Genomic DNA, 12,991 nt, shown 5'->3' with positions numbered 1-12,991 from the left:
TTTTTAAGGGAAAGGCTAAAATCATATAGAGCCATATTTTGGAGTCTGTTGAAACCCTGGTTCTTTCTCTAAGTGTATGTCTCTAAATTTTAATTTCCTCACGACCCAGGACACTTACTCCTCTGCGATATTTGGAGTGTTAAATATCTAATACAGAGCCTGAAACACAGTCCTTATTGGTAGGTTTCCCATCTTCTCCCAGGAAAATGTCCTGTTGATAGTGGATGCCAGACCTCATCTACAAGAGGAACAAGCACTTTGAGTTTGCTTCCTCCGGCAGGTGGTAAGGACCCGGGCCCAGTGGGTGAACTTACAACAAAACATTATTAGGTCACCAGCAGCTAAAACTAAGCCCTGCCATGAAACATCACTGGTGTATCATCGACAAAGGGCAAGTAGACACTACCAAAATTAAATTGCATATACCCTTCGACTAGACTCCCTTTGACTTTCAGCTTCAAGAAAATCATCTCACAGAGGCACTTACATGTGTGAAAAGACATATTTTGAACATTTTTATATTCTTGAAGCCTTGTTTATAAAAGCTAAATACCTAAATCAACCTGGTTGCTCATGGGACTAAACAGTCAGAATATGGAATGTTTATACAGAAGCACAGAATGTAGCCATTAAGAAGAATATGTCATTTCTATATATCTAAGCTCTGCCTAAACTGAACCAGCTATGGAACCTTAAGCAATTTGCTTTATTTCCTTGGGCTTTAGTTTCCTCCTTTGTAAAACTGACATAATAATATTACTAAGTATATAGATACATATGTGGGGGGGTATGGTGAGGGTGTGCATTTGTGTGTGTGTGTGTATGTGTAAAGTGCTTAGAACAGTACCTGATTCTTGGTCAGCATGTGATAAAAGTGAGATAACATTATTATTATTGTATGCATTCATTTGACTCAGTGTCCACAATAGAAAAATCCAAAATGCAGAACAACATAAATATTGGGCTGCCTTTAAGAAACAGACGCTGCCCTTTGGCTAGAAGGATGTATGAGAAACCAGTAACAGTGGTAGCTACAAGGGAGGAGCCATGAATAGAGGTGAGAAAGAAACTTTCTTTCTTCTTACTGTGTAACTCTTTGAATTTCAAATTTTATTGTATGATTACATTAATTATTTAAAACATTAAGTAATTAAAGATCAGATTCTTCAAGACCGTGATAAATAGAGCAATACTTTTAAATCTTGGATGACATAGGTACTGGTTTGGGATTCTAAATTATAAATGAGATTGGAAAATGTCATTCATTCTTGTCTCTTCACAGCATATGAACAGCTCAACCCTGATTTATGCATCTTACAGAGAGGTTGCCAAATTTCAGAATTCTGTCGTGCTATTATGATAAAGACAAATATATCTTCAAAAGCTGTGATTATACTACTAAATTCACATTAACTTTGATAATGCAAGGCTTGAGCTGAAATGTTGAAGGGTACACATGCTCTTCACCTACGTCACTGCATTTTCCTCTAAAGGTGGCTCTTACCAAACCCACCTAAAATAATACCCACACATAGGTATTGTAAAGATCCGACTGTCCCCAGGTCCAACGAAGTCCCTTAGCTGGGACTATCTGCAAGCTTTTAGCAACCATCTGCTAATCTGCACTGCTCTGGACTCTACAACTGGTTACTTTCCAAGAAAGGGGTAAAAGGAACCTAGTCTACTCGTCTCATTTCTCAGTTCAGTCTTGTACCCCAGAACCAGTAAGTGGGATACTCACTTGATCCTTTTGACTAAGTCTGTCTAAAATTCCAGTTCCAGTTCTTCTTGTTTTATTCCACCTTGACCTCTGAGGTTGGAATTTTCCCATTACCGGCATACATCTTACCAGTTCTGTAAAGTAGATTACTTAAACCTAAGCTCCCAGTCCTTACCTCCTGCCCTTTAACCTTCTCAGAGACCCAGCTCTGGTGATTTCCAGAGATTCTCACTGCAAACCACCATAGCACCTCCTTCACATTGACAGTAGCCAGCCTGGAATCCTCGGAATTCTTGCTTCCAACTTCCATCATGTTCTACCCACATATCCAGAGAACTTTCCATTACCCTCCCATGCAGCATACCAGCATGCATCATACACTCCAGCATGGAAGGCATACTTCATTACTACCCCCCTGATTCTAGTTATGACAGAAGTTTGAGAACCATTCAAAGCTTATTCTGGGAAACTGCCTTCTGTTGCCTCCAAGTGTCACATGCCATCTCCAATCAAAGATTGTCATTAGTCTCAGAGCTGAGGGGAGTAGAGAGGATTCACTGGCAAGCATGACTTCAGATACCAAATATCTAAGCTTTGCATGAAAATTTGATCATTTTCACAAAGCGTAATAGCAGAAGAAATTAGTAATGGTTACAAAACAAGAAAAGTAGAAGTATTAAATATTGTTAGTTTAGGATAATAACAAAGATAATGATTATTCTGCCTACAATCCTTCTTTACTGTCTCACTTTCCTTCACATAAAATTGCAAATTATAACATGGGTTGATTTTAAAATATTCATTTGCCCTCAAATTTGAATCCATGCCATTTTAAAAAGTTTTCTTTGTTGCTCTGATTTCTCATTTTATAAACTGAAAAAAAAAAAACAAAAAAACTAGAGATATTAGTTGAAGCATAGGAAAATTACTTGGACTTCTTATTCCCCAAAGTAATCCTCTATCCAGAACACTGGAATAGGCTTTCTGAAATAAGTAAGCCAAGTTGTGTTTTTATGTTAAATAATTTATTCAGAAAAATCATTTATTCATTTTTCCACAGGGGTTTCTTTTTTTTTTTTCCTCACCCCTAACAGCTTTCTTATTAGATGGTATGAGTTATTTAAGTCTTCTCATCTCATCTTTCCTCATGCATGGCCAAAAAGACAAAAACAAATATAGTTATAGCTATGTCTCCTCACATAGTATTTCAGCCTCCTCGTATCTGGATAGAAAAGCATCACTGCGTTCTCACCTTTATGGTCCCATCTGTGCTGCCAGTCAAAAGCCGTGTCTCATTTGCATCAAGGGCCATAGTGCTGATTTCTGCATTGCCATGGCAACCAGTAAACTGTTTGATTTTCTGCCCAGTGTCTATCATCCAGAAGGAAACAGTAGACCCCACGTCCGAGCTGATTACCTAAGAGAAAATAACCTTGTAAAGAAATTAAATACAGTCCCAGAATCCACCATTTTTATTTCAATAAAAATATCTAACCTGTGAATCCCTCCCCCACCCCACAATAGTTAGAGACACAATTGTGATGTGTTTTCTTTCTTTTTGTTAAGCTGATAGCATTTTAATTCCTAAGCCAGAATGGGGGTAATGAAGTCATGATTCTCTTTACCAGCAAAGATAGGAATCTACTTGGCTTCCCCACCATTCAGCTGACTGTCTAGAGGCCATCCTGAAATCAAATCCTACTGAAAATAAACTTAAAAATTGTCTGCATTTAGATGAGAAAGCTGATTTTATTAGTCATGGTGCTCTGATACCATTCACTATATGAAAAGAAGCATTTTACTGTATTTCACCTTCCATTTAGCATTTTGAAAAGAAAGCACCACCAGATATTATGGGGCGGGGGGGAGTTAATTTTAACAAACTGATGCAGCTATGGCTTTCAATGCCATTAGTCCCTTTCTTCTTCCTCTCTCAAGGTGCTGTATATATTTTTACAGCTAAACACAATTATTGATGGGCCACTAAAAACAAAGAACACAGGAAGGTTAAATATAAATCTGCATATACACTCCAAGAGGAAGGCAACAAAACAAATGCTAAAAGGGATACGATTATACATAATAGCCAAGAGTGGGAAATTTTATAGTGGCAAGTAAACAGCTAATTTCAGCTCTAGATATTTAGGCACCCTGTAGGAAGTTAAAATCACTTCACCCATTTGACTTGGGGACCCAAAAGAATGAAAGCAAAACAAAAACACTGAACCAAACAACAAACAAAAATACTGAACCCACAAATAAGTAGACTGGAAATTGCCTGAAGAAACATTTAGACTTTGAGAAAACTTAAACCATGTCTTTATTGTCATAGGTACTGATTACCATCGTATAAATGTAAATTTATCAGTAATGTGCTAATTTGGGTATCACACTTTTATAATTAAATGGGTTCAAGATTATCGAATGTATATTCAGAAGACCTGGAGAGCGGGCCATCTTGCATGCATGCCTTCATTCGGATTTTGGGCACACACTGAACGACCATTCCATCCCAGCTCCGTGACGGCAGCAGGGACTCATGAATCCCGCTCTGAAGGAATCTACAGTCCGGGCTTGAATATTAAGATCACCTGGGGAACTTTATAAACCATGACCATATACCAGATCAGAGACTCTCATTTAACTCTCATTTACTAAGAAGGAGCATTTTTTTAATGAGCTGCCCAGGTTACTTAAGTCTGGGAACTCTCAGTCTAGGTAAGGAAACAGACAATAAACAGGTAAGAGCCGAATAATACCACAAGTTTAGAGGTCTCACCCCTGGTTGCAGCAGGGGCACAGAAAGGAATATCCAAAATCTCACTGTGTTGGGGGTGGGGAATGAAATGTGAGGAGGGCCAATCTGCGATTGAAGATAGGAACATGTATTTATTGGATGCCGAGCTCTTTACACTCTCTATCTCATTTGATCTTTATAAAAACCCTGTAAAATAAATAACGTTATCATCCTCATTCTACCAGTGATGAAATTGAGATTCTAATCAGCTAAGCACTGTTCCCAAGCTCATATAACGAGGTTTTAATCATGGGCTGTCTATGATAGACACATCATAAGGTCTTCTATATTCCAGTATAGTATCCCAGATAATTAAGAGTGTGCTAAGAAGAGAGAACTTGGAGAGCATTCGAAGCATGAGAAGCAATGTGAAGTGTAATGGAGACAGAGTGTGGATGCTGAGGTAAATTGTGGAATGCCAGGTGAGGCAGCCAGCTGGCCTGGTGACAGATCATAGAATCCCTGAAGAGCAATGCTTGAGATCTTAACTATAGAGAACAGACCGATGGGTAGCAAAGGGGGAGGTATGAGGGGCATGGGGGAAGTAGGTGATGGGGATTAAGAAGGGCACTTGTTGCGATGAGCACTAGGCGCTGTATGGAAGTGTTGAAGCACTATATTTTACACCTGAAACTAATATTACACTGTATGTGAAGTAACTGGAATTAAAATATAAAAAAAAGAGCAATGTTAGAGAATAATGAGTGACGCGTATAAAGTTCTTGCTGGGATAGGAACCTTAGCTTTCACTGGGTGGGCAGCATAGTGTATGACTCCAAGTTCACAGCAATCATTGCTCTTGATGGGGAGGATGATGATACAACATTTTTTCTCCACGGGTTAGCGAAGGTACTTCTGGCAGTGGTGTAGAGAACAAACTGAGGTTGTAGGAAGACCATTTGGGGGCTGCTGTGATAGTCCAGGTAAAAGGTGTTCACCTGAAACAGCAGTTTGGCGGTAAAAAGGAGAGGAGAGACTGAGAAATAAAAGGACCACCATTTTGCCACATTTATGCTCAGCAAACTGGTTATGAGCAATTGATCTCTTGTAACCTTTTTTCCCCTGAAATTACAATTCTGAGCCAAACACTTCTTAAAATGATATAAAACTCTATGTATGTTACACATTTTCTCTACTGAAATCAAAAGTAGCTTAAATATTTAATTACCATTGTTCAACAATAGTATAATTTCTAGGACAAAATGGCCTGAATCTTGAAGTAATGTGCCCTATCTCTTCAATTATCACCCCAGGTAACTGACTGTGTTTCTATTTGCTTTGATTTCTGCAACATGCCTGGTAGTTAAGACCACTGATTCTGAAGCCAGGATGCCTGAGTTTGAAAGTCAGTTGTCTGACCTCGGGCTCATCGCTTAATGTCTCTAAGCTTCAGTTCCCTTCCCTATGAACCAGAAAGAATTACAGTAACTACCTCAAACCATATTTAGGAGATTAAATAAGCTAATATTTGTAAAGCACAGTACATGCTATATTTCTAAACAAGCTATAAAAGTTAACTGGTGTTACTATTCTATTTAAGCTTTAATTTGTCTTACTCTCTATTTTGGGTGATATCACTTTTCCTATCCAAACCAATTTAAGAAAAATATTTAATATCTTGTTTTCTTTCAACCATGACAGTGAATACAGACAATTACAATTTTAGAAAGCAGATTGTAAATGTACACTGAAATTTCAAATTATATCAGACTTCTGAATTTCTCCACATAATTACTTAGGAATTTGAACTGTATTCATTAAAAACAAAACCGTGGAAACATAATTTTCTAAGCTTGAGTGAAAATTTTGATGTCTTTTTTTTAAGAAAAGGTTAAAGGTTGTGAAGAATTTTATTACTATTCAAAAAGCATTTATTGAGAACTTAGGCATTTTAGTACTAAAAGATGGGCATTCCCTGATTTAAAAAAAAAAAAAAAAAAGCAAAGTGCAATGAGACCAATGTTCAAGGAAAAGACTTGTTTACTTGTCCGAGACTGGCATCACCCATATTACAAAGCATCTAATCATTGATTGCCCCACTTTAATCTTCTGTAGACATTCAATCAGGAATTAGTAACTTTCACATTTTGCTGTTTTGCAGCAAAACTCTCCCACCTTTGATCACCTGGCTGAGCCCCAACATGCTATTCATCTGTTTTTAGCACCTTTCTCTGCTCATTTCACAATTTCTCATGAAATCTGAATCAATAATGACAATAGGATAGAGCCAGTCGGATTTCATTTTATGGCAATCTGCCTTAAGGTGCAGTCTTAGGGAAAACAATTTGCTGAAAAACGAGGACTGACCATGTCACAAACATACCACCAGTATGAACAAGACTTCTGTCACTATGACAACATCAGAATACAAGAATAGCAAGGCAGGTGAAAAGACTTTCAAAGTTTGGTGAGAAAGGAGTGCATTTAACATCACTTGGCAGGTGAGGGAAGAGGGTTCACTACAGGACGGTGGGGACTTTATTTTTAGCAAGCTGTGATTTTTCTCAGGAATAGAGCCCAGGAATAAGTATTGGCTTCATGTTTATATGCCAGAATTTGATGAGACCAAATCTCTTCAAGTTTTCAGTTCTTTCCCAGCTGCTTCTTATCAGGTGAGACCTCAGCAGAGGAGGACAGGGCCCCGGCAGTCTGCACTACCCTAATCATTCCAGTGCGAGCGGGCCTTGGGAGCAAACCGTTCTTCTCCGCCTTATGTACCCGAGTTAATAACCATTTAGGAATATATGGGTCTTTTTGTCTCTCTCATCGGAAGCTGTCACAGCCAATGAGACAATTCTAAGAGATGTGAGGCTGCATCCACATCCCCTAATTGCCTTCTTGTATTCCAACAACAGTAGGCATTTTAGTTATCTTTATATGCATTCCAAGTCCTAGGTCCAAGCGAGAAGGGAAATCAAAAATTACAGCAGCGGATACCACTGGCTACCAAGGGATGAAGACATTTGATTTAATTGCTGTTTATAGTGCTATTTTCAGTCAGTGCCATTTGTGGTCCCATAATATAAAGCAGGTTACCTATTTTATTTCTATTGTGCATCAAATCTCTAGAAGTCACATTTCAGTAAGTAGTGAAGTGAGGGGAATGATAAGATCTAAGTACTGGTGCAGAAAGAGGATTCAAATATTTTAAAGCAGCCAGTCTCCATTTATAAATCTTATTTATTACCTCTTTTGGGTTAATTTGTAGTGTGCTCTTACATAATTCATTCCTTGAGTTTATTGAACACCTATGATATGCAAGACACAGGATCTGGGAGTTGGGGATTCAGCAATGAAAAATTCCTGCTGTGGGGGTAGAGATGCAGTCAAGCAAGAAAATGAAAAGAAAAAAAGGCTATATAGACATAGAGATAGATATAGTCTGGTGGTGATAAGCATTATGGAGAAAAATATAACTGAGATGGAGGTAGAGATCATTGGGGGTGAATGCAAAGCTGGGTGCTCTGACAAAGCCTCCATGAGAAATCATTTGAGGAAAGACGCAACTAACATAAAGGAGGGAGTCATGTAGGTACCTAAGTGAAGAAAGTTCTACACAAAAGAAACAGCAGTGCAAAGGCCTTAAGGTAAATTTCCCTTGGACATTCAGGGACTAGCTAGGAGCTCAGCAATCCTAGGCAGTGTGGGCGACGGGAGGGGCAGCAGGCTGTGACAACCTGTGGTTGTCATACAGGCATTCAAAACACTCCCTTCCTCCAAGAACTAGGGGGCAAAGTCAGAAAAATACCATTTCCCCTTTTTTGGCTAATATTTATTTAGCTTTTACTCCTGCTTTGTTCCATGAGTGTTTATATACAACATCCTCTGTCCTTCACAGAAAATCTACAATGGAGGTATTCTAATCCCTATTTTATAGATAGGAAAACTCTTGTGTAGAAAAGTGGTAGAGACTGCATTGCACATCCAGGTTCTGGGTCTGCATGCTTAGAAGTCACCCATCCTAACCATAAGTAGAAAGCTAAACTAAAAAATCGATAGCCTTTCTTTGATCAATAACAGAAATGAGGTTGCAGGACAAATTGCTACCCCCAAAATTGGAGAGATCAACAGGCAAATAGAGAAATCACCAGTTTACCTGAGCAGGAATGTGGGAACTGGAAACTCCACGGAAAACAGTGCCAAGAAAGGAAAACCACCACTAAAATTCACAAATTGTTGCAGGCTCCAAGTGGACAAGACCAAGAGTTAAAAATGTCTGGTGGAGCCAGTTATGGGGGTCCCCAGAATTTTATGAGTTTTATTTTGAGATTATCAACCAGGTTTTTACATTATAATATTAGATGAAAATCCTCTCCTGCTTCTGGCAGAGGCAGAAGGAAAGAAACTATTTCAAAATGCATTAGAGTAATTCTGTTCTTAGCAAGGTCCACCCTCAAGAAAAACTATTGAGCCAGGACCTCACCTCCTTGGATTTTATCAGTGCTTATTTGATCTGAGGAAGGAAAATACCAAATTCTAGCTGGCTTTTGTCATCCTATTGGACATAAGTGTGGGGGACAACTGAGGACGCTATGCAGTAAAAAAAAAAATTACTTAATTTTGAAAAAGCAAATTTCATAGTCTAGAGGCACAGGCTTACAAAAGACTGAGACGTAATGCTAGGACTACAAAGTGCTTCTCCTCCCCCATACCTCACCACCACATTTCTAAAGGCCTATTTACAGCTGTTCCTTTTACCTTGTTCCTTATGTCCCACTATCAAGATAAAATTACAAAACATAGGCATAAACATAAAAGGCAAAAAACACAGTTTGAGGAAAGAGAGCAAGCATCAGACTCAGACATGGTAGGGATATTGGAATTATCAGATCAGAAATTTAAAATAACTATGATTAATATGCAAAAGGCTCTAATGGGTAAAGATAGCATGTGAGAACAGATGGGTAACATAAGCAGAGAGATGGAAATTCTTAGAAAAAAACAAAAAGAGATGCTAGAGATCATAAATGAATCATGCCTTTGATGGGCTTACTACTAGACTGAACATGGCCGAGGAAAGAATCTTTGAGCTTGAAGATATATCAGTAGAAACCTCAAAAATTGAAAAGCAAATAAGACAAAGGCTGAGAAACAAACAGTATCCAGGAACTGTGGGACAACTACAAAAGGTATAACATTCACACAATGAGAATACTAGTAGGAGAAGAAAAAAAAAAAAGGAACAGAAGAAATACTTGAAACAATAATGACTGAGAATTTTCCCAGATTAGGAACAGGTACCAAACCACAGATCCAGGAAGCTCACATGACACGAAGAAGACTAAATGCCAAAAATAACGACACATAAGCCTATCAGAATCAAAGATGACATTTTGAGAGAAGCCAGAGGACAAAGATAAAAAGGAACGAAGATAAGAATTATATTTGAGCAGGAAAACAACAGATGTTGCCAAGGATGCAGAGAAAAGCAAACCCTCTTGTGCTCTTGGTGGGAATGCAAACTGGTGCAGCCCCTTTGGAAAACTGTGGAGATTCCTCAAAAAGTTAAAAATAGAACTACCCTGGGCGCCTGGGTGGCTCAGTGGGTTGAGCCGCTGCCTTCGGCTCGGGTCATGATCTCAGGGTCCTGGGATCGAGTCCCGCATCGGGCTCTCTGCTCGGCGGCGAGCCTGCTTCCCTCTCTCTCTCTGCCTGCCTCTCTGTCTACTTGTGATCTCTCTCTGTCAAATAAATAAATAAAATCTTTAAAAAAAAAAAAATAGAACTACCCTAGGATCCAGCAACTGCACTATTAGGTATTTACTCAAAGGATACAAATATACTGATTCAAAGGGGTACATGCACCCCAATATTCATAGCAGCATTATCAATAACAGCCAAACTATCCGTAGAAAAAGCCATCAACTTGTGGTCCATATACACGATGGAGTATTATGCCTCCATCAGAAAGGATGAATACCCAACTTTTGTAGCAACATGGACGGGACTGGAAGAGATTATGTTGAGTGAAATAAGTCAAGCAGAGAGAGTCAAGTATCACATGGTTTCCCTTATTTGTGGAGCATAAGGAATAACATGGAGGACATAGGGAGATGGAGAGGAGAGGGGAGTTGAGGGAAATTGGAAGGGGAGATGAACCATGAGAGACTATGGACTCTGAAAAACAACCTGAGGGTTTTGAAGGGGCGGGGGGTGGGAGGTTGGGGAACCAGGTGGTGGGTAATAGGGAGGGCACGTATTGCATGGAGCACTGGGTGTGGTGCAAAAACAATGAACACTGTTACGCTGAAAAGAAATTTTAAAAAAGTGAAAAAAAAAAAAGAAAAAGCCATCAACTGATGAATGCACAAAGAAGATGTGGTATACATAAACACACACACACACACACTGGAATGTTACTTAGTTATTAAAAAGAATATAATCTTGGGGCGCCTGGGTGGCTCAGTGTGTTAAGCCTCTGCCTTCGGCTCAGGTCATGATCTCAGGGTCCTGGAATTGACCCCACATCTGGCTCTCTGCTCAGCAGGGAGTCTGCTTCCTGCCCCCCTTGCCTGCCTCTCTGCCTACTTGTGATCTCTGTCAAATAAATAAATAAATAATCTTTTAAAAAATTAAATTAAAAAATAAAATAAAATCTTGCTATTTTCAATGACATGGATGGAGCTAGAATATTATTATACTAAACAAAATAAGTCAGAGAAAGACAAATACCATATAATTTCACTCATAGGTGGAATTTAAGAAACAAAACAGCTGAACATGTGGAAAGGAAAAAATAGAGTGAGAAAGAGGGAAGCAAACCGTAAGAAACTCTTAAGGACAGAGAATAAACTGAGGGTTGACAGAGGGATGTGGGTGGAGGATGGGCTAAATGGGTGATGGGTATTAAGGAGGGTACTTGTTATGATAAGCATTGGGTGTTATATGAAAGTGATGAATCCCTAAGTTCTACCCCTGAAACTAATATTATGCTACATGCTAATTAACTAGAATTTAAGTAAAAATTTGAAAAGAATTACATTTGACTTTTCCTTAGAAAACATGCAGTCAAAAGGGAGTCAGTCGAGTGAAATATTTAAAGTGTTAAGAGGAAAAAAAAAAAAAACACCAATCTAGAATTCTGTATCTTGTGGAGATAACCTTAAAAATAAAGAAGAAATAGACTTTCTCAGACAAAAAAAAAATTAAGAAAATTTGTTCCTAGTAGACCTGCTTTCAAAATATGTTAAAATTTCTTTAGAGAGAAAAAAATAATTTAAGTCCAGAAATGAGATCTACATGAAAAAGGAAGGACATTAAAGAAGGAAAAAGTGAAGGTAGAATAAAAACTTCTATTTTTCTTATTCTTAATTGATCTAACAGAGCAACAATAATACCAACAATATATTAAATTATGTATGCTTATGTATACATATATGATTATATACAGATATATGCTTACATGTACGGGAAATGAATGACCCCAAACATATAGGAGAAAAGAGGGAGGAATTAGATTATTTTGTTATTATAATGTACTAAAACTGCTTGTGAAGTAATATAGTGTTATTTGAAAGTAGACTTGGATTTATTATAAATGTATACTGAAACTCTAGAGCAGCCATTTTTAAAAAGCTAAAAATAAAAATATAACTGATATGTTAAGAAAAGAGAGGAAACAGAATAATTTTAAATGCTCAGTTAAAATCATGAAAGTCAGGGGCACCTCGGTGGTTCACTCATTAAGCTTCTGCCTTTGGTTCAGGTCATGATCTCAGGGTCCTGGGATTGAGCTCTGTTTTGGCTCCCTGCTCTGCAAGGAGCTTGCTTGTGTTCGCCATTCCCCCTGCTTGTGTTCCCTCTTGCTGTCTCTCTCTGTCAAATAAATAAATGAAATTTTTTAAAAATAAAAATAAATAAATAAAACCATGCAATTCAGAAAAAAGAGTAGAAAATAGAAATAGGAACAAAGAGCAGGGGCAACCAAGAGAAAACAGTAACAAATATGAAAGCTACTAATCCAATTATACCAATAATCACTTTGAATGTCAATGGGCTTAATGAACCAATCAAGCCAGATTATTAGATTGGATCAAAAACCAAGGCCTAACTATATAGTGTAAAAAGAAACTCAATTTAAATATAAAAACACATACAGATTTAAAGTAAAATGGCCAAAGAAAGATATATCATGCTAACATGAATCAAAAGGAAATAAGAATAGCTGTTAATTCCAGACAAAGCAGACTTTAGAGCAAGAAAGTTAGTACAAATGAAGAGGGGCATAATGACAAAAGGTCAAGCCTCCAAGAAAACAAAAAGCTTTAATATGTATGACCCTAACAACTGCATCAAACTACATGAGACAAAACTCGTAGAAATGCAAGGATAAATACATTAATCCACCTTTATAGTTGAAAATTTCAATACTCCTCTATCAGAAAGGGACAGAACCAGCAGGCAGAAAATCAGTAATGATATGTTGAACTCAAAAACATCACCAATCAAGTGGATATGAATATAAAATAAACTAC

At 37.9% G+C, this 12,991-nt stretch overlaps 1 protein-coding gene across 1 annotated transcript in view; it reads right to left on the bottom strand.

Moving 5' to 3' along the window:
• WDR49 (WD repeat domain 49) overlaps positions 1-12,991 on the bottom strand; it is a 134,147-nt gene that overhangs the window by 57,141 nt on the left and 64,015 nt on the right. Inside the window, exon 9 of the mRNA XM_046003144.1 lies at positions 2,973-3,137. Within this exon, the coding sequence (XP_045859100.1) occupies positions 2,973-3,137 (165 nt within the window). The remainder of the gene's footprint in view (positions 1-2,972; positions 3,138-12,991) is intronic.

The sequence above is a fragment of the Meles meles genome, chromosome 4 (genome assembly GCF_922984935.1).
Source record: "Meles meles chromosome 4, mMelMel3.1 paternal haplotype, whole genome shotgun sequence".
NCBI lineage: Eukaryota > Metazoa > Chordata > Mammalia > Carnivora > Mustelidae > Meles > Meles meles.
The sequence above is the reverse complement of the archived record's forward strand: the minus strand, read 5'-3'. Positions and strand labels throughout refer to the sequence as shown.